The sequence below is a fragment of the Pezoporus wallicus genome, unplaced genomic scaffold, assembly GCF_028554395.1.
Source record: "Pezoporus wallicus isolate ANWC-B61680 ecotype Strahan unplaced genomic scaffold, APGP_CSIRO_Pwel_v1 contig_7485, whole genome shotgun sequence".
NCBI classification, from domain to species: Eukaryota; Metazoa; Chordata; class Aves; order Psittaciformes; family Psittacidae; genus Pezoporus; species Pezoporus wallicus.
Genome location: NW_026641901.1, coordinates 810491 through 833082, shown reverse-complemented (window position 1 = coordinate 833082; position 22592 = coordinate 810491). Strand labels below are relative to the sequence as shown.

General features: G+C 37.3%; 1 protein-coding gene across 1 annotated transcript; it reads left to right on the top strand.

Annotated features, from left to right (window-relative positions):
- Positions 1-226: 226 nt before the first annotated feature.
- On the top strand, positions 227-13272 carry ANXA1 (annexin A1). The gene is made up of 12 exons (XM_057425816.1): positions 227-305; positions 2435-2528; positions 3342-3436; positions 4987-5100; positions 5681-5771; positions 6758-6837; positions 7787-7843; positions 9120-9213; positions 9807-9902; positions 10956-11014; positions 11558-11680; positions 12994-13272. Exons 1-12 carry the CDS (start codon positions 240-242, stop codon positions 13051-13053), a joined length of 1029 nt encoding a protein of 342 aa, XP_057281799.1. The 5' UTR covers positions 227-239; the 3' UTR covers positions 13054-13272.
- The last annotated feature ends 9320 nt before the right edge of the window (positions 13273-22592 follow it).

The following is a 22592-nucleotide window of genomic DNA, read 5'->3' as shown; positions in this document are numbered from 1 at the left end:
GGGTGAGCAAACAGTTGTGGAGTATTGCATCACCTGGCAAACATAAAATTACCTCCTTCAAGTAGAGCAGGCCAATTGCTGCTTGGGAAACTAACCTCTGCATATCATAGTTGAAGGGAAAGGATTTTGAGTGTAGGAGACTTTGAGTGACACTGGTACTGAAAATGGTGAGAGATGGTTTGTAACGATGGAAAATTGGGTTTTTACTTGGTGCATCTTTTCACAGAAACTCTGTCAACATGGCTATGGTATCAGAATTTCTGAAACAAGCATGGTTCATGGAAAACCAGGAGCAGGAATGTATTGTAAGTATTATCACCTTCTGAGAGCATCATGCTTATTTTCAAGTACTTTCAGAACTGATTTAAAGGCATAGGCCACCAAACATCTTTAATGTACTCGAAGGAAGAACAGTGGCAAAAGTCCAGCAGATTAAAGAGGAACCCAATTTTATTGCATCATATAGTCTAATGGAATCTAATAACTTAGTAAGTCTGCTATCAGATAAAAAATTACCCTTATATGCACTTATCAGTCCAGTTATCAGTTCCTAGGCAGAACTAGTTACTGTAGTGAAATTGTAATTTCCAGTGACCAATGACTGATTCACTCAAGTCTCGGCTTTAAAGTCGTAATCTGATGCATGAGTGTGTGAATGGGTGTGAGCATGTTCAGGAGACGTACATGAGAAAATCAGGGACTCAGGCTGAGTTACAGGAAGCCATGAGTTGGAGCCCAGAAATGTAAAGGAGGAACTGAAGTCACTAGTATATGTCCTAGCTTTTGAGTCATATGTCATGCTTATGGTGCAAAGAGTCGCAGTATGTTAAGACATCTCAGATGATCAGTAGTGATATTGATTAGAAGGGAAGCTTGTGGTGAGAAATCAAGAGTTAGTGTACTAGGATGATGAGGAGTGTCTTATAATAATGAAGTTAAGCTACTGAAATGACTGTCAGGAAAGGTAAAGCAGTACACTGTGAAGTCCCAGGAGGTCCAGAAAGAAGGAAGTTGAACATAGGGGGGAAATTTCACTAATTTTGTCTCCAGAGCATTTTGTGCATAAACCTTTGGCTCCATCTTCCTATCCTCCTTGCACTCCCAAGGTTCTGAATCATTCTGGTTATGGTGGTTAGATTTTTTTTTTATTGCCACTAGTTTGTCATGGAAACCAGTATACAAAGACTAACCTGGGAAACAGGCAGCTAACTAGTCCTATTTCTCTGTTGGCTGAAAGTACGCAAGACATTGCTTTAGTTTACAGTCCCTCTGCTCTCTTACTCCCTGTGTGGGGTGTTGAATATTTAGCTATCAGGCATTGGAAGTGTACAAAATTCAGTACAAAATGCTGTAGGCAAAACATGTATCATAAGCCACTTCTCTTGTGCTATTTAACTTCAGACACAAAAGATTTAAAAAAACACAACCCAACAACATTGGGAGTTGTTGAAACAGGGAAAAGGCGATTCTGAAAATGCTTAGAATCTACTGTGGTTTGTTTGGTTTGTTGTTTTTTTTTATGGTGTTTTTTGTTTGTTTGGTTGGTTTGTTTTGTTTTTTAAACAAAAAAATCTCAGTATGTATCATTCCAATGGCAATTTTTCTATAAATATTTAATACAAGAATTTTGCAGTATTTTATAACTTCTGTAAAAGAAGTAGACAGGGGTTAGATCATGCTGTTGGGTCATAGGCCAGTAGAGTAACATGATTTGTCTTGTTGCTGACTTAGGGCAACCCATGCAACATGGTGTGTAGTGGAATTCATCATCCTTAGGTATTCCCAGAGCCCTCTAGACTTTCATTAGAAAGTCAACTCCCTAGACTCCATCTAGGAGTGGATTTACCAAAGGCAGATAGTAGATAATGCCTGTGAAGAAAGTGTGGCTTACATCTCAAGTGTCAAGGAAGTTAGGTAACAATTCCCCACTTCCTTATAGGATTAGGTTTGAACTTTGTTCCAAGTTCTTGCATACAAGAAGTGCTTGTAGCCTTAGATATGGGTTAGCTGAGAAATGACTTAATGTGATGCACAGTCAGTTTGTTTAAAATGAGCACAGAAATCAGTAGCACTTTACTGGCCATGCTTGTAGTATTTAACTGTGGGTTTAGAGCATTTAAAACTGAACATAATTTCTGAAAGTGACAGTTAAGAAGTGTTTTACTGTGGAATCTGGCTTTGAGAAATAGGTCTCTAGGCCCCTTTCTGTTTAATAAAAGAAGTGTGAAAGGAATAGATCTAATGCATATATATCTTACTGAGACTGTTTAGTTCTCTGTAGCTACAAAAGTTTGTATGTTCTTTGACAGCCATAATAGGCAATCCCAAATACACAAATACATAGTTTATATAGGCATTTAAAACTGCTTCTTTGGAATGAGCAATTACAATTTTCTTTTCTTTTTTTTTTTTTTTTTTTTACTCCTCTCTGCAGAAAAGTTCAAAAGGTAGCCCTGGAGTACAGACATACCCTAACTTTGATCCATCAGCTGATGTTGTTGCTTTGGACAGAGCTATTACTGTAAAGGGTAAGAGGAGTAAATATTTAACCTGCTACATTAGGGCTCTTCTTAGGAAATTTTGAAAATAGCATAACACTGTAAAAAAAAAAACAAAACAAAAAAACAACCCCAAAAAAACCATGAGAGGTAATAGCAAGAAGGAGGGTTGCCTCTGCTTTTAAAAGCCTGGGCATACATTAAATTCTGCCACTTGGTGAAGAATCCCAACTCTTTGATACCCTAATGTTGTATTATAGTTTCAGGCCTTAACACAGGTACTTGAATATGCTGAAGGAAGGACTGTAAACATTAAATTCCTAGGCAATAAAAAATTCTGTAACGTACCATACCAATACTTTTTAATTTGATTTCCATAAAATCCCTGCAAAAGACAAGGGTAATGTAGTATATGCTTATATTGTGCTTCTCTCTTTTGATGAAATTCCTATTTGGCAATTTGCCTGTACTTTGAAATATTTTTCAGTTTGACTTACTGAGATTAAATGAGCATGCAGCCTAATTTTATTTTATTTTTTTTTAGTTACTCTGTAGTGTGAGTTCTGCACTCAGAACACTTAAAGACTTTCTATATGAGTTGTAGAAACATAGTTTTTCTATGTTCTCTGGGAATCTATTTATTTCTTCACTACCTCACTAATTGTAAGTCAGTAGATGATTACAGTTTTTCCTTTGGTTAAACTTCAGTGTGTCAAGAAATTAAACTATGACATAACGCAAATAATAAAAAATATTTAAGAATATTGTTTAGCTAAATGATGCACTACAGACTGCTATAGTATTTCAAATATATTAGACATTTTGCTGTTTGTTGACTCACAGGTGTGGATGAAGCCACCATCATTGACGTTTTGACAAAAAGAACAAATGCTCAGCGTCAGCAGATCAAAGTTGCCTACCAGCAGGCTAAGGGAAAGGTAAAGTATATTCAAGTCAAACTTAAGTTTATATAAACAAAAAGAATGATAATACCCTGTAACTATACTGCCAATGCTGAGCCCTTGAATACAGTGACCACTATTTTTAAATGATAGGAAAAAACTTGAATTCTGACTTTCCAGTTTTTTGAATGCTCTAGAGGTCTTTTAAATCGCTGAATCACTGGTAATGCAAACTTCACCTGGGAGGCAGTCTGCTGAGAGAAAGGGAGGGATGAAGAAAGGGACTTGGAGACATCTCTCTGAATATTTCAGTGCAGATATAATACTAAACAGCATATGAAAGTTGTAGGACTGTAACACTGTTCCACAAGTATAGTAACACTTCTACCTCTGAGTGGTACCTTCTACCTCTGAGTGGTAAAACTGCTAGTCACTGGAATTGAGATGCTTGGAAATTACCACGATTCTGAAAAAAGTTTTAATTCTCTTAATTTTCTCTATAACAATTTTTCTCCAGTTGAACCTGAAACTTTAAATTGAAGTTACAATTGCATAGTTGGTATATCAGAGATACTGAGCATTTCCTCCTTGGAAAGTAATTATTTTGAGTGCAACTTTTAAAATTAGAATTTCTAATTGATATTTGAAAAATAAAATTAGAATTTTCTAATAAAATTATAAAATAAACTAATAACTCATTTAGCCTAAATTTCCTGTTTCAGTTCAGGAAACCTCACTTGTGGTTTTCACAGCCCTCTTCTCTGCTCAAAAGAAACTCCAGCCTTGCAATTATATCTTTTAAAAAACTAAATTAAAATATAACTTCAAAGACATGGTGAGACTAATGCTGTTAGATTATTAGATATGCTAGTTCCTGGCGCACCATCAAAAACAGAACAGCACTAACTATGGACATAGTGCTTGCTTCTGAAATGATCTCGTTGGTTTAGGTACCCTGACAAAGCAGGTTGACCTCACTCTTACAACCACAGGCTGAAAACATATTGGTAGAGAACAGGGCTGTAAATTTTAATGTAACAAAACACACTATTTAGCATTTCTAGAGACGAGGCAGAAGAAATAAAATATTTTTAATCTTAACTTTAATTTAGGTCAAATTACATTATAGCCGAAATCATAACTTTAGGACTTGCATTTTTGTGTAGAGCAAGATTACACTATGTCTACAGAGTTTCCACTGCAGATTCTGTATCCTTCATTCAATAAATGAATGAAACTGGTATCCAGATAAGCAATCCAGTCATACTCATAAGAGCAATATACATTCACTTAAAAAAGCAAGCAGTGTATTTCAAATCTGCTTCTGATACTGTAAAAGAGTGAATATAGCTGAATTGCAATGTGTGAAAGCACTCCTTAATGCATACTGAAAATACCTGACACTTCAATTAACATAAAAGTTACAAATTTAAAATTTCAGTAAGGGCTTCTTAATTCTTTCTAGTAGCTAAACAAATTATGTGGACCAAGATTCATCAGATATGAGACTGATTTCTGCAATGTAGGTAAACAGTAGCTTTTTACCATTCACTGGCTTAATGTATTTCTTGTTCTTCCTGTCACAGAGTCTGGAAGATGCCTTGAAAAAAGTTCTGAAAAGCCACTTGGAAGATGTTGTTGTGGCTCTGCTCAAAACTCCAGCTCAGTTTGATGCTGAAGAGCTAAGAGCCTCTATGAAGGTGAAGTAAAAATGAGAAAAAACTTTTCTAAAGGGCATAAACAAATATCAGGGCCTGTAAATGACACTGAACTTGGATTTCAAAGCTCTTATATTGTCTTCATTTTAACCCCATTTTGTAAAATAAGTCTATACCAGTAATCCCTCTTCTGAGAAGAACACCACTCAATTTCCACTGAATGTCAGAGTTGGAGGAAGTATTTTTGTAAGAAGAAATTCTTTCTGCCTTCTGAAAACTGATTGCTGATGTAGTAGTAGAATTGTAATGTTTACTTGTATATTTACATAAGAGAAAACAAAATGGAACAGGGATAGTTTTCTTCATAAATTTCACATCCTTTTATGTGCACTGCTCGGCTTCTTTAGCACTTCTTTTGGGTACCAGTGATGCTAAATGCAATAACAAATTAATTCCAAAAGAGCTGAAATAACAATATTGTACAGAAGAACAATGGTTCCGATTTTCCTTTCATGTTTCACATGGGGCTTTCAAAGGCAAGTCTGTGATTTTCATCTGTTCCTCTAAATTTTGAGTTCACTGTGTCAAATAACATTTCTAAAAATTTAATTACTTTTATCAGGGGCTTGGAACTGATGAAGATACCCTAATTGAAATTCTGGCCTCCAGAAATAACAGGGAGATCAGAGAAGCCAGCAGATACTACAAAGAAGGTAATTCAGATCAAGAAAGAAGTATTAATGGCATAACTACAGACACATTGCAGTCACAGATCTACTTCTCAGTATGGGAAGCTGAGATGACATTGTAGGAGGCAAGTAAAGCTTCACATGAAATACAAACAGTTGCAGGGGAGAGAGGTCATACTGACTTTTTCTGATCTATGTGGATCCCAATACAGAGGGAAAAGTCTCACATTACTGCCAGAACTGCAATGTCTCATAGAATGGGCCATGTATTTAGATGCTTTCTAGGATGCTAGCAAAACGCAGCTGCCTTTCTTCTCTTGTAACTAAGCTTTAGCTGACTTAAGGTCTCACTAGGCTTGTAAAAAATGCCTTACTGAGTTTACAACACAGATAACATTAGTGTAGGAGCAACCAGTGAACTGAACGGCAAAGATCCTTGAATAGGTAACAAGAGTATAACATGGCTTCTTTCATATATGTAGAGTTTATTGCAGTCAATCAATGTTGTCAAATTAAATCATGTTTTTGAGATTATGTGCTAACTTTTCCAAGAGGTTTCCACTCAAGTTGTCTCATTTAGAAGCCCAGATTAATAGTTTGCATTCTGGGGGAGAGTTCTGTGTTTGAGTTCAGTGCTTTTAAGAACAGTGAGAAATAAGATTGAAACACAGATGGTTCAGAAAAAGTTTAAGCATTTTTTTTTTGTAATTCACAAACAAGAGTCTGAGACAGTGCCACCCACAAGACCTTTGAGAAGTAATTTTTCAGCAGATTTTGTGTTTAGCACATCTTGGGTATTAGAGGACATGTTAGAGATAGAACCCTTCCCTTGAAGATGAAAGGGAAAGTAACAAAACTGCATTTCTAGTGGGCATATTTAAGTGGGTAATTAAGAAAAGAGTGAAAAACTCATAGAATAGTTTTGGTTGGAAGGGATCTTTAAAGATCATCTAGTAAACCTAGTTGATAACTTTAAAGCAAACTATGAATACGTTTTCTATTGATTTCAGTGCTGAAGAGAGATCTGATACAAGACATTATCTCTGATACGTCTGGAGACTTTCAGAAGGCTTTGGTTGCTCTTGCCAAGGTACACTGTACTTAAGCCTTTAGAGAGGCATTATCTGTAATAAATTAATGTTGTCAGGTCTATTTCAGAGAAATAATAAATAAGGATTTAGGTAATGTTTATTTATTTGCAATTTTACTTCCGTATCTTAGATCATATAAAATTGTTCTTAAAGAAGCTATGATGAAGTTTTGTCTCAAATGCATTTTAAAAACCAGTGATGTTTATTATTATTTATCGTTTCTGCTTTTAAGACTTTTTTTTGTGGTAGCTGTCTGTAAGCACTTGAAAAAGCAACAGGCATAATGTCATACCAATTGACTAGAAATAGAAAAAGAAGAAATGCTTACAGTTAAAGAAATCTTTTGTGTTGCTGTTATGTTTCTAGTAGGTAGATAGATAATGGGGCAGGCAGGGTGCTAACATGCAGATAAAGTATTCTATGTATTTGCGTTCAAAAGCAGATGAGTTGCCCAATAAAAAGAATCCATTAAAATGCATTAATGATTCTGCAGTTGTTAAGTACATGTATATGAAGCTTGTACATGCGTGCAGGATTGTTTTTTGATACATCTGTATGAATAGTTTTGATTTTCACTTTTGGTTTAAAATCAACTTGGAAGGAATCTATAACATTTTAATTGGGGAGAAAATCACAGCTTCTAAACCTGTAACTTCACATTAAGAAAATACTTCCTGTGGATTTTAATGTAGGACTTCAGAAATAAGTTGCTGGTGGCTTTAGAAGTGTGAGCTCTGAATGATTTTTCCTTTCCAACTCTAACCATTTTATGATTCTATGATTACAAAGAAACTGCTTTATTGACAGAATGATTGATGTAACTGTACCTATTTCCAATTATTTATGAAATTATGTATGAGAACGGTAGGACTGAACTATAAAATTGTGAGCTCTGGTAAACTGAATGATTGTGAGTACCAGTGAATTTTTATTTATTTATGTATGTAGGCTGACCGATGTGAAGATTCTTATGTGAATGATGAGCTTGCTGACAGTGATGCCAGGGTAAGGTCATGCTTGGCACTCTGCAGAACTTCATCTGGCTAAATTTGAGATTACAAGCTCTGGCTGTGAATGTTCAAGCTGAATCTTGTGGTTGCAGACCTAAGAGAGATTTGTATTTTACGTAGCAATCTTTTCTGAGTGGATACTATTTTACAAAGTTCACTTAAGCTGCATTATCTGAAGGAAGCTAAATCTTACCCATAATACCTAGTTTCAGAGGCATTTCTGCAAACCCTCTTCTAGGTCATGTACAGCATTCAGACCAACAACTGGAGAAATTAGATACAGTATTCCTTCTGTTTATGACACAGATTTACAGATGAGGGTGTATTCATGAATGTGCAGTATATTAGCTATAGTTATTGCTTTACAATGATTAACCTTTGAAAATTACTGGGTCAATCTCACAGCCGTTTTCAGAATAATTATGAAATAAACCACTCATCTTTTTCTTATTTCTTCCACAATTAGACTGGCTATTTTTAAAATCTTGGTAAACTTTTGCCGGCTTTCCTGAGTTTTCACATACAAAAGTTTTGATCATTGTTACAATTTAAATGTGGACTGGCTTTAAATTGGTTTATAAAAAAAATCTAACCAAGAAAAAGCCATCGAGAAATACTGGTTTTATCCCTGCTATGTTAGGAGTTTAGTTTTGTCAGATTCAGAAGGTCAGTTAATACTTTAAGTTCAGAAATTGAATACCGTTTGTCTTGTTTTAAAGAGTGTTGTTAAATCTTCTTTGCTACTGTTTGGGGGTCTCCAGTTGATACTTTTGGAGAGGTTTGAGAAGGTGAGGGAAATGAAGGAGACTCGCTTGGTTCTTACTTTCCATTAAAAAGACAAGAAACACTTGGTGCGTAGGCTCCTTCTTCATGGTTGTCCAATTAATATTTGAGATAATACTGTTTGTCTGAAGAAAGCCTACCAGTCCTAGACTTCTGTGCAGACTGTAAACATATGATGGTATATGAAAAATATCTTGATTCAAGAATGTAATATAATCAAGACACTAGATGGTTATCGTAAAATGTCTGGAAATATGTTTTTCAGATGCACAGTGTTTTCTAGGCTCATATGACATAAGTGAATGTTGAAGTGTTACTTAACAGATCTAGAGTTTGAGGGTTTTAGAGTTTTGTTAGGGATTGTGTTAAGGGTTATAGTTCATTATTGACAGGCAGTGGCCTACATTTGTCTTGTAGCTTCAAAAATACAGTATTCCTGCTTGAGTTTTGCTATACTGATGTAAACTTCACTACTTTATTTATGACAGGCCTTGTATGAAGCAGGAGAGAAAAGGAAGGGAACAGATACTAATGTGTTTGTTACTGTTCTTACTACAAGAAGCTACCCACATCTCCGAAGAGGTATGTTAGATGAAACTTTGTGCTTCACTCGAAGGGTACTTTGATCATGGCCTGCTCATGAACTCGGAGAAAATATGGTTTATCAAGATGTGAATCTGTCTACTACAAAGTTCTCTGTAATTGAGCACATGATTGCTCTTGGAGTGCAATTGGCAGTTTGGCTGATCTTTCCATACTAGTGATGAACAGTATCATTTAGGTGGTTAACTGTTACCATCAAGTAAATGGCTAGTGATCATGGTACCACGGGATCAGTGTGGCAGGCATTGAATGCTCTCCCAACATAGTCATGCTCCTCAGCCAGTTCACCCTTGGTAGAGGAATATCAGGAATATCAGTCACAAGCTTGAGTGGAGTCACTGGACCACCTCAGTCCCTGCCAATGTGAACATAAACCCTGTCGTATTCCTTATTCACCAGTCTGTGCAGTAACGCTTTTCTTTACATTGTAGTGTCTGAAAAAGGGAAGAAAAATGCAAAAGATGGCCCACTATGTGCACTGCTGAAGCAGTGAGGTCAGAATAAGGCAGAAGCAATGCCGGAAGAATACCACATTTTCATTACTGTTCACTGACTTTTCCTTCCTTATTTAGTCTTTCAAAAGTACACCAAATACAGCAAGCATGACATGAACAAAGTGCTTGATTTGGAGCTGAAAGGTGATATTGAGAACTGCCTGACTGCCCTTGGTGAGTGGTTCTGCAGATTGTAACCTACCATGTATACTGACTGTATGGAAATCTACCTTTTACTTCTGTCCTACTTGCTCAGATAGGAAGACCATCTGGGCTTAACCTGCTTCATTCAGAAACTTTGGATAAATCTGGTACAAAGATAGGTATTTGAGGTCTTTAAATTTGGCTAAACCTGATGAGACACACATCCTGATATGTAGAAAAGTCTTCCAAGGAGAACAGATGTGTCATTAACATAGGAAGACCTTTACAGAAAGTTGGTATGCCAAAACCAGCTGTCAGAACAGGCACACAAATCAAGTAGTTTTAAATCTATCTTCAAAAAAAAAAAAACAAAACAAACCACAAAAAACCCAAACCCACTTATCTCCAAGTTTTGTTTTTCAAATAAATTTACAATACATGGTTATTAAAAATTGAACAAATTTCCTTCTGCATTTTTTAAAATATTCTGATAAGGTTTGTAGTAAAGGTGTATATTAAGAACATTAACATTATGTTCCTCATGAACAGTAAGGCGAAGCAGTGATTCTCTTATATCATTCTTATCAGTGGATCAGGGATGAAATCTGGAAACAGACACCCATCTTGTGCTCAGCTTTTGTATCACAGTCGAATGTACTTCGGATAAAATAATGAGTCCCATTAGAACCTTTTCCATGTCAGAAGTCAAGGACAAGTGTGTAGTATGATTTGGTTTGCAAAACATCAAATCATAACCTCTAGCCCTCCTGCAGAAGATAACAAATGCTTTCACATTTTTCGTTGTGGAAACTGCAGCATTTTTCTTAATTTTGTGTCAGGAAACTAGGCAGCGCAGTGTTGTCTCTCCAGTACTCTTTCCTGGCTGAATTGCTTTCTGAATAAACACATGTAAAAAACTGCTATTGCTCCCATATCTTGAAGATAGGTACGAAAACATAGATAAAAAGGATATACTGCTAGGAACACCGAGACTGCTTTTAAAGTGTTTTCTTTCCAGACTTTAGCCTTTTTTTAGTTGTTACACGCACAGCAATGTGGACTTATCACATTGTTTCATTACAGTGAAGTGTGCTACAAGCAAGCCAGCTTTCTTTGCTGAAAAACTCCACTTGGCGATGAAGGTAATCTAAAGAAAAAAGTCACCTTTGTAAACATGGGGTACTTTGTAAGCTGAAAAATAACAAGCTACCTAGAGCTCTGTAAGCCCTTTGCGTGATAAAAAAAGTCACTGTGAAAGGATATTTGGTGTATGTCTTCATCTGTTTTTCCTTTTTAAGTTCTGAGTGTCTTTCCATAGGAGGAGCTGTCTGTTTCCAGTAGTGTGTTCAGGAAGGCATTTGTCCATCCACGCATGTATCTTTTACTCTAGAGAGTGACAGAAATCTAACTGGAACTTTTCTTGCTTGTGAAACCACAAAAATATTAGTGAAAATAGGAACACAATTACAGATCTGGACAAGAACCTTGTAGAAGCCTAATCTTTGTCAAGGCATCCATGGTCCTTTTGTCAATTTTTGAAGCTGAGTTGAGAAAGGCAGCTGGTGATGCTGAAACAGTCCAGTATGCAGGTCCAGATCTGTAATGTCTTTTTTCCTTTTCTTTTTTTTTTTCTGTTTTTCCTGTTTGCTGTTTTGTTTCTAATTTTTTTTTTCTTTTGCTAACAGGGTGCTGGGACACGGCACAAAGACCTCATCAGAATCATGGTTTCACGCCAAGAAATAGATATGAATGAGATCAAAGGCTATTACAAGAAGCTGTATGGCATCTCTCTCCGCCAAGCCATTATGGTAGGTGATTTTGGAAGTCGAGTAAGGGTTTTTTAACATGGTAGCTGAGTAACTCATGTTAGCAATGATGCACATGCTGGTAGAATGATTTCATTTTCTGGAGTAATGTTCTTTGTTATGAAAGCTGTGGCAATCTGTTAGTAGTGGTACAAGTCTCAGAATATTGTCCTAAGAGTAAAACCCAAGAGCTGAATGGGGACTCCAGCATCCCCAAGTTCTTGTACTTGAGCAGACATAAGGTACACTGGCAGGAGAGTAGAGAGGGTTGCCCTATGAACTGTATGGGATGCAACTCACTGTTCATTTTTGACATTTGGGGTACTCCTGAAAATACCTTGTTAAGAAGAAATTTATTTGGCCTGCTTTTTAGGTCACTTAAGTAAATGAGTTAAATAACAAAAATATCTGCTTATGGAGGTTAGACCACCCAATATATTTTCCAGAAAATTTAAATCAGTGAAGTACTAGAGGAAAACTAAACTTGCAAAGCAGCTTTGTGGAAGCTAGTAGACAACACTTAAAAACAAGAGTCTTGTTTGCAGAGAAGCATACTTCCTACATGTATCAAAATACTTTCTTGATATTTTTTTTTTTTTAGTGGTGTCTGCTACTTTTTCAGTTAGGTGCCAAAGATCACTTTTATTCTTCCCTAATAAGTATATGTGATCTGTAATTTGGTATGTAATTACATCACTTCATAATGTTCCAAAGTGATGATTGCATCCAAAGACCTTGAAGCATAGTTTCACTATAATAAACAATTCATGTATCTTGACAAAGCAGATTCAAATCTGGGAAAACATGGCATGTAATAATTACACTGCATACTTAACACTTTTTTTTTCCAAGCTGAATAAGCCATCCTATGGTGAATTTTACTGTTAGCCTGTGTTGTAGATAATCCTAGATCCAATGTATATAGAGTTTTAATATTAATGAACATTGGACATCACTGGTCAATGAAGGCATTTTCTCTTTATCTGGAGAAGAAAAGCTTAAGCTTCTGGGCAAACAGAAATTGTCTGTGCTTCTCTTCTTTATTTATGCCATGAAACCCACCCAGGATATTTATTAGCCTTGTCTACCTTTGCTCCACTCTGGAAATGAATGTGTTTATTTCTAGGTCATATGAATAACTTCCGTGAGGGTACCCAGTTCAAGCTCAGTCTGTGTTTAAAGTATGTGCTATCAAGTGATTAATTTATTTAGATGAAGGACTGAAAGTACCTATATATTGAATGCTTACTGAAATTCACATAATTTGAAACCATTATCCTAACAATTGTGGGGTTTTTTTGTACTTAAATTGACAGGATGAACTCAAAGGGGATTATGAAAACGTCATGGTGGCTTTATGTGGAAATGATAACTAAGTTTCATGTTTCTGCAATGCACTCACGTCAAATTGCTGAAGGTCTTTTTGTTCGCCTCAGTTGTCTATATAAAATACAGTCTTTACTCAGTGAGGTTTCTCTGGAAAGGTACTTAATCCATATGTGTAATGTTGAAAATATGTAACCTGGAATGTATTTTTTCATTATCTTTATTTTGAATGGCATTAATAACTCATTGCCATTATTTGCCCAAAATCAAAAAATAAATACTCCCCACATTGTATTTGCTTGATTAATAATAAAAAGTATGAAGTTTTCATATATGCTAAGCAAATAAACTTTTCAAAAGAAAATTAACGTGTGGAACTTTGTATGTATGTCCTTTGTCGCTTTTCTGCATTTACTTTCAAGTTTTCTGCATACAGTGCATGAGAGAAAATCAGTAAGTATCTTAAAATAATGTAGCAATATCAGGCAGTATAGCTGATTGTATACCTTTCCATTTCACTACACGTAGGGTTTATGTAAGGCAGATATAAGAAAAATAACTAAAGATGACTTGTTAAAAAATTCAATGATATAAAAAATTTTATGTTATCTCTCTTGCTCTTTTTTCATTTGAATTACAGAGTAAATAAACCTGTTAAGTTGTGTTCACAGGAAAAAAAATGAAAAAAACCCTCTTCATAGCCCATGTAGGACTTTTATCTTTATCTGGATAAGTTGTGTAACATTTTATATTATCTTTAAGGTGAAAAAAAACTACTATCACTGCTTCTACAATCAATAAAGGCAGTTTAATAAAGCAAAAGCAAGGGTCATACACAGAAGAAAGAAAACCAAAGATTTTTTTCTCTATGTTCTATCAGCAGGTGATGGCTGGCCACTTCCCAGAAAGGGGGGCTTCAGGATGAGTAGTGGTAGTGGTTGCTCTGGAAGGCAGTGTTGTAAATAAAAAATGCCTACCCTCCCATGTTTCTCTTGGTTTTTACTGCTGAGCAGACTTCACATGATATGGAATATACCTTTTGTCCTGGTCAGCAACTTTTTCAGATTGAATGCGCCCTCAGCAAGTTTGCTGATGATGCCAAGCTGTGTGTTTTTCTAGATACACTGGACCAAAGGGATGGTATCCAGGGGGACCTTGATGTGCTTGAGAGGTAGGCCAATGGCCAACCTCATGAAGTTCAACCAAGCCAACTGGCAAGGTCCTACACCTGGGTAGGGCAGTCCCAGGCACAGCTACAGGCTGGGCAGAGAAGAGATTCAGAGCAGCCCTGAGAAGAAGGAGTTGGGGGTGTTGGTCAATGAGAAAATGAACATGTGCTTGCTTCAGTGTGCACTCGCAGCCCAGCAAGCCAACCGTATCCTCGGCTGCATCAAAAGGAATGTAGTGAGAAAGTTGAAGGAGGTGATCCTGCCCATCTATTCTGCTCTCGTGAGACCTCACCTAGAGTATTGTGTGCAGTTCTGGTGTCCTCAACATAAAAAGGACATGGAACTGTTGGAACAAGTCCAGAGAAGGGCCACGAGGATGATCAAGGGACTGGAGCACCTCCCGTATGAAGACAGGCTGAGGAAGTTGGGGCTGTTCAGCCTGGAGAAGAGAAGGCTGCGTGGAGACCTCCTAGCAGCCTTCCAGTATCTGAAGGGGACCTACAAGGATCCCTGAGAGGGATTTTTCATCAGGGGCTGTAGTGATAGGACAAGGGGTAATGGGTTCAAGCTTGAACAGGAGAAGCTGAGGTTAGTTATAAGGAAGAAGCTCTTTCCTGTGAGGATGGCAAGGCATTGGAATGGGTTGCCCAAAGAAGTGATATGTGCTCCATCCCTGGCAGTGTTTAAGGGCAGGTTGGACAGAGCCTCGGGTGAGGTGACATGCTTTAGTGTGAGGTGTCCCTGCCCATGGCAGGGGTGTTGGAACTACATCATCATAAGATCCTTTCCCAACCTAACAATTCTATGATTCTTTGAATATGAAATGAAGATGGTATCTTGATTCTGTACCAGAGCCCCCTATCTTCCTTTCTCATTTAAGAAAATGCATAGAAGGGAATGATTAGTTGCAGCTGTGGCTTCCTTTGGAACTTGTGATAATAATCATGCATGTTTTGATTATATGCACATAAATATATATGTAAAATATGTACGCATATAAAGCATATATGCTTTACTAACCTTTTTGACATGGGCAACAACCTATTAAGTGATGGAACTTCAATGAATGGATTTTGAAGTAGTACCAGTGTTGCTGGCCATATCCTTGGAGAAAAATACCCAGAGCAAACCTATACTTAGTGGATGGATCATAACTAAGTAACTTGTTAGAAGCAGATTATTATGTTTAATGGTGAAACTTGTTTCAGTCATTGTGAAATTGAAAGGTGCTGTAACCGTACAATGAGAAAGAATCTGATTTCATTAGCATAGGGAAGAATTTGTTTTTCAAGAGCTATGTTTACCAGAGAATAATGCTCACCAAAATGTTGAAAAATGTTCACCCTATGTTCACCAAAAATTCATTAAAAAGTCAGCAGTTTTTAAAAAATTGTTTCCCGTTAAACCTGAAAGATTGACTAAAAATTTAAATTTATTTGATTTGGTCTCCCTTTTTGCCAGAGTTCAAGAGAATCTCAGCAGCTGCATGTTCTTTGAGAGAGCACAGCCTAACTATTCAATTTCAAAATGTGAGCAAATTAGCAAAGTTTCATTTTAAAAGATGAGATGTTATGAATTTAAGTGTGCTATTAATAGAAAAATGGTTGTTACCTGATCATGAGTTTTGCAGGACTGTGCAACAGAAGGAAAAGATTACTTTATATTGCTGCATTCAAAACAGCTCTCCTAATTTTAAGATGCCTCACTATAATTTTATTTGTAACCTTGCTTGAGGCAAGAGTAGTTGCATTTTAATTCTATTCTGTTTGTGTCTATTTCTAAATATGTGAATGCCACTTGTTTTGAAGAGGAAGGATAAGTGGAGATCTGTGTGGTGGTGTATCAGTGAGGAATCACAGGTTTACTACACTTGCAAGCCATCGGAGTCCCCTTAGGCATTCACTTCTTTCTGAGAGGCCCACATTTCAGTATAGGGAGGGTACTACTTCCATACATGCATTTAAAAGAAAAACAGAAGCCTTTTTTTAAAAAAAAAAAGTTCTGCTTATGTGTCCATTTCATAAGTGTCTTCAATGTTAGAATGTATTTATATGACTCCTTATTTCCATGGCAAATTTGTAGCCAACTGTTATAGTGCAGAAACTTCTTCAAGTACTGCAACAAAACAGGGCTTAGGTTAATACTTGTGAAACAGAGTGATTGTGCCATCTACTTTACTGCCAGAAGGCTCCCTGGCTGTCTGAGTGTAAGGGAAGAGTATTTCTAAACTTAAAAAAAATACCGTTTTCAGTTATACCAACACCTAAGAGACAAGGTGGTTTCCTGGCATGAAGAAAAACAGTCTTTGTCCTAAAGAGTTATCCTGTACGATCAAGGGGAGAGAGAGAACTAAATGGACCAGCAGAAATAAAGGCAGTGGGGTTTTATGTAAACTAATAAAAGCATCAACAGAGCAATACAAGTGAAGCTGTAAGTGTAAGTCACTCTAGTCAGAATATTCTTAAGAGAAAATGAGTTACCACAGAAGACAAGTAAACAAAGGTATTTTGTATTAGTTTGCTCTTGTCTTTCTGCCTATCAAATGGCAAAAAAGATAAAATCACTTCAAATGAGTTTGAAATGCAAGATCGTAAGGATTCCATTCAACAGCATGCTTCTTTCTGTGCTGAGCTTCAAGCATGGGACCTCCACAGATTCCTACAAGGGAGGGATGTTTGCAAAATTTGTGCAGCTGTTTTCCTAACCAATGTTAGAAGTTAAGCACCAGTACAAGTAAAAATAAAAGGGGGGGGGGGGGGGAATAAAAAGTTATTTTCAAGTCTTTCTAAACATATCTCGAAACCAAATAAAAAAACAACCACACCAAATTTCAACTGTAAAACATTGCTCAATACTCAGGCTATCTGGAGGAAGGCTTGCTGGGGCATAGTCAGTGTGCTGGAATTTTCACCACTAATTTAGTGAAACACAATGTCTGAATTTTAAAATCCTTCTTGTGATGTGGAGAAAGCAATTCAGAACAGCTTATAAAAGAAAGACGACTTTCAACAAGCATGAACAGGGGATAGAAGGAAAGTAGCCCATCGTATATTGAACACAGATGTGCTTTTTTGTAAAAGAATATATTAGATTAACAGTAGCATGGGGCTTTTTGCATTCAGCTAAGACTTCTGAAGAATGGCAGCCCACCCACTTAATGGAGAATGGCCATCTAGCTTTTTAAAACCTACAAAAGGGAGGTGAGGGATGAAACCAAGAGGAAAGGAAATGTCAGTATGTTACAGAAAAGGCTATAGTGAAATTCATGAGAAGGCTTCCTTGTTTTGATGTAAGTTGATGGGAAAGAAGAGAATGAAGGGGACATAAAAAAATGTGACAGGAGGATTGAAATGTGGTATTTTTTCATCGTTGTACACTTGTAGCCTATAAGCAGGAATGTATTGTAAAGACTCAGCTTCAAAGAAGCCTTGTATGTGAAAGAATCAACCTTCGTCTTCAGTGATGCAAGACAGGAAAAGCTTTCTTAATGGGTGGCAAAATTTTAGTCAGTTAGAAAAAACATTCCTTCAAATATCGCTAATTCTTTCAGTACTGTTTGATAAAATGCACTGGAAATGTTAAATCTGTTACATTTATGTTATTATTATTTTATAATCAGACATATCCTGCACTAGGGATATGTGCAAAAACTGGACAGGCTTTCCCACTTCCTTTTTCACTGAGAATACTCTTCTGATCCTTTTGGCTTTGGCCTCACAAAACAAATGCTAAATTTGCAGGAGGCTACAAAAAGGCATCCGTGGGTATCGAATGGTATTTCCGAAAATTTGAGCTCTGGCGCCACCTCGTGGGTAAGTTGAGAACAAGGAGGAGGGAATGTGGTCCGGCAGTACTCGGTTGCAAAGAAGCGGACTTACTGGGGCACTGTTTTCCAGGCTGCTGGAGTAATAAGAACTAAAATAGTTCAATTTATTATGGAAAACAGGACTTTTTTTTTCTTTTCTCCAGTGCGTCGATATCTGTTTTGATGGACTAAGACTAGCTGATGTACTCTTAAGGGGACATACAAAGAAACGTTTCTCAGAGCACCGACAGTCTTAGAAAACAACAACAGCAACAATAACAACAACAACAACAAAAAAGAAGCCCCACAAAAAAACAATCAAAACCTTCTCCTTGAGGAGAGAACTTGGGGGTGTTGGCTGTTGAGAACCTCAACATGAGCTGGCAGTGTGCACTCACATCCCAGATTGCCAACCGTACCCTGCATCAAAAGAAACGTGACCAGCAGGTAGAGAGAAGTGATCCTCCCCCTCTACTCTGCTCTCATGAGACCCTACCTGCAGTACTGTATTCAGCTCTGGGGCCACCAACACAAGAGGGACGTGGACCTGCTCAAGCAAGTTCAGAGGAGGCCACAAAGTTGATCAGGGAGCTGGAGCACCTCTCCTATGGAGACAGGCTGAGAGAGTTCAGCTTGTTCAGCCTGGAGAGGAGAAAGCTCCAGGGAAACCTTCTAGAAGCCTTCCAGAACCTAAGGAGGCCTACAAGAAACCTGAAGAAGGGCTTTTTACAAGGGCATGTAGTGACAGAACAAGGGGGAATGGCTTTTACTATGCCTGTTCAAACTGCTTAGTCCGTTCTTCCTTTCCATATTAAATGATGTGGGTCATTGTTAAAAATTGCCATTTGATTTTTTCAAATATCTGACGAATGTAAACTGATGAATGAACAGAAAGTTTGGACATCTTAGTGCTCATTTTAATCTATTTTCATTTTCTTCCACCACCTTTTACCATATTCTAACCTATGCTAGAACATGGCTGCTAAGCTACTGACAAATTAGTTTCTTGGATGGCTATGTCAGACTTCAAGTCCAATTGAATTGTAAAAGTTCTTGCATTATTTTATTGATTTTACAGCCACGTACTTTACTCTCTGTGGTCATGCATGTTTGATTATGAAGATTATTATGAGATTTTTAATATATTTTCTCAGTGGTTTGCATTTCACTTAGCATGAAGCTATTGACATATAAATATGATTGAATTGATGATTTTATTTCCAAACTTGTTTATTCCAAATAATAAGTGTATATGAGTAAACACCATACATAATTTATTATTCTTGCCAATATTATTCTTTTCTTCAGAAAAGACTGGAGGGATTATGCATGGAATTTTTGTTGCATTTTCTGAAAATGTAAGTATGTGGCATTGTTTGAAATGTATCAAATTTGCCTCTATTTGATTGAGGTTAATTTTTCTGAAGTGTCTAAAAAATGTGATCGTTGGCCTTGTGGAAAACAGAAGACTTGGTTAATCCATGGTACATAACCATGTCTGGAAACAATGCAGTAGTTGGTGTTTTAATTTTTATCAAATACATATATGAACATGTGGCAAATTGCTTGAACTTGCTTAATCCCACTCCACAGTATGTAAGTCTTAGAAGCTGGATTTATAATTTCAAATTCATTTTGTCTAAACAAGTATTTAGCCTATTAATAAGGAAAATAAAGTAGTATAGGAAACTGACGCAAAAAACCAACAATGAAAACGAAACCCCAGCCCCCATACATTAATTTGTGCAAGATAAACTGAAGAAAACGTAGGAACAGCAAGAAAGAAACATCAGTGCTGTTAATTACATAGCTGTACATTGGAGAAGATTTTTACCTTTCTCTTTACTGCACAATGCAGAATACTTCCGTAAGGTATGGCTTAGCTGTGGCAAAAATTGCCCATACTGCCTAAAACCACTAGATGTAGCTGTTGTCACTCGCAGGAGAAAGGCACTCCCCCCCTCAGCCCCCCTTCATGTCGTCCGCCACCCCCCGCCCCACTTCAGAAAGTAGGGTTTGTGTTAGTTTTTTTGTTTGGGCTTTTTTTTGTTTTGGATTTTGTTTTTGTTTGGTTTGGTTTGGCTGGGGTGGGGTGGGGTGGGGTGTCTTCTTTTGGTGTTTTGGGGTTTATTTTTTTTTAATCTTCATATTGTGGCTTTCCTTAAAATATTAGAGAACTTCTTTCACAGTCACTGAATTTGTCTGTCCCTCTTCCATTACACGTGATATAAAAAGATAAAGTATAAAAATTCAAGATGACCTGACTGTTCACATAAACTATAAAATAGTGTTGTTTGAAAATAAAAGATGAAATACACTTCTAGCAATTGGCCTGACATTGCAACTAGACTGGTAGAGTGCAGGTTACTCTTACAGCATCAGTGTATTTTACATAGCTAGGATATAGCAGTAATCCGATCAGCTGCAACTGTCGCAGTACCAGATGGATGCCTAAATATAGAAGACCCCCAGTAATCTGTCTAGATTAGAATCATAGAATGGTTATGCTTGGAAAGGACCTTAAGATCATCTAGTTCCAACTTGCCTGCCATGGACAGGGACATCACACACTAGACCATGTCGTACAAGGCTCTGTTCAACCTACCCTTGAGTGCTGCTAGGAATGGAGAATTTACCATTTCTGTGCGCAGCGGGTTCCAGTGCCTCACCACCCTCACAGTAAAGAACTTCTTCCTTATAACTAACCTCAGCTTCTCCTGTTCAAGTTTGAACCCATTACCCCTTGTCCTATCACTACAGTCCCTGATGAAAAGTCCCTCTCAGGGATCCTTGTAGGTCCCCTTCAGATACTGGAAGGCTGCTAGGAGGTCTCCACGCAGCCTTCTCTTCTCCAGGCTGAAAAGCTCCAACTTTCTGAGCCTGTCTTCATATGGGAGGTGCTGCAGTCCCCTGATCATCCTCGTGGCCCTGCTCTGGACTTGTTCCAACAATTCCATGTCCTTTTTATGTTGAGGACACCAGAACTGCACACAATACTCTAGGTGAGGTCTCACGAGAGCAGAGTAGAGGGGCAGGATTACCTCCTTCAACTTTCTCATTACATTCCTTTTGATGCAGCCGAGGATACGGTTGGCTTTCTGGGCTGCAAGCACGCACTGAACCTGGCTCATGTTCATTTTCTCATCAACGAACACCCCCAAGTCCTTCTCCTCAGGGCTGCTCTGGATCTCTTCTCTGCCTAACCTATAGCTGTGCCTGGGATTACCCTGACACAGGTGTTAGGGCAACCTCTCCTCTCTCCTCTCCTCTCCTCTCTCCTCCTTTCTCCTCTCTCCTCTCCTCTCCTCTCCTCTCCCTTCTGTTTTTCTCTACCCTTGTCTCCCCACGCAGGTGCAGGATGAATAAGCCATCTCTTAAGAAATTATAAGAGCTGTTATAAGATGCATTTTATTATGAATAGTAATTCTGCACCTCTGTTTCAAAACCTCTCCTTTCTCTTAGGGGTAAATAAATTGTGGGTTGTACGTTGAGGCTAAGACTCTCAGCTGATGTTTAGTCACATGAAACCAACAAAGGTGCTTTTTAAGGCAGAATTTTGTGTATCCTCAAAGCCTTAAATTCTGCATATGAGTTTCTATTAGATCTCTCTGGATCCATTCTGGGATGAATGTTATGTTTTTTTTTATTATGAAGCCAAGAATTCTCTTTACACACACTCTGTAAGAAAACAATTAAGCTAACAAAGTTCCTATCCTGGAAGTGAAAATCTGGTTTGTTATATCTAATTGGTAATTATACAAAGTGGCGATTAAACACTCGTACTGTAACAGAAACAAGAATATCTGCCCATTGATTTACTGAGGATTAAAGCCTTCTCCAAATTAGGCAAATTTTCACTGAAAATATTCATATTTATATGTAACTTTTGGTATTCTTTTGCAATATTCGTTGTCCTATACATGGAAAATATGAAATTGCATTAGAATGTATGGAAAAGCAAATTCTTAATTCCTAATTGTTGATGATTTTTTTTGTTTCTTTCTTAGTTAAAAAAAAAAAAAAAAAGAAGAACTATAACTTGGCGCTGTATGTAGGAATGTCTTTGTTAATTCTCAGTAGTTCTACATGTTTGGGGGTCATTTTCCCCCATATCTACCCTGTTTTGCTACTTGTCTTAACAGGGCTTGAGGGCTGCTAACTTCCTCTACAGTGACAGTAGCTAGACATATGATTTTCACAGCTAAAATCATGTTCAGGAGAGCTACTGTCATTGGAAAGTCCAGGTCTTAAAAGGATGCATTACAAATTTCATACACACACTAAAGAAAGAGTTGTACAAAAGCAACCTCGGAAATGTATGCCAAGCAAAAGTTGTGAAGTAGGATAGAAAAAGTAATTTTTTGTTTGTTTCCCATGTTATATCTAATCTGTGCTTCATAAGAAGAGTCTGCTTTCTTTGAGCCATGAACTCTGGGCTGCCCCTCCCAGAAGTACAACAAAACAGTTTTACTTTGTATGTTTATGGGACAGAGGGTCATGAAAACAAGCAATCTGTGTACATACCATTTGTGTATAGTCAACAGGAAGATTTAAAGACTAGAATGGATGACTTGCACATTTTCAGCAAGATGCTTGAAAATGCAAAGTATACTAC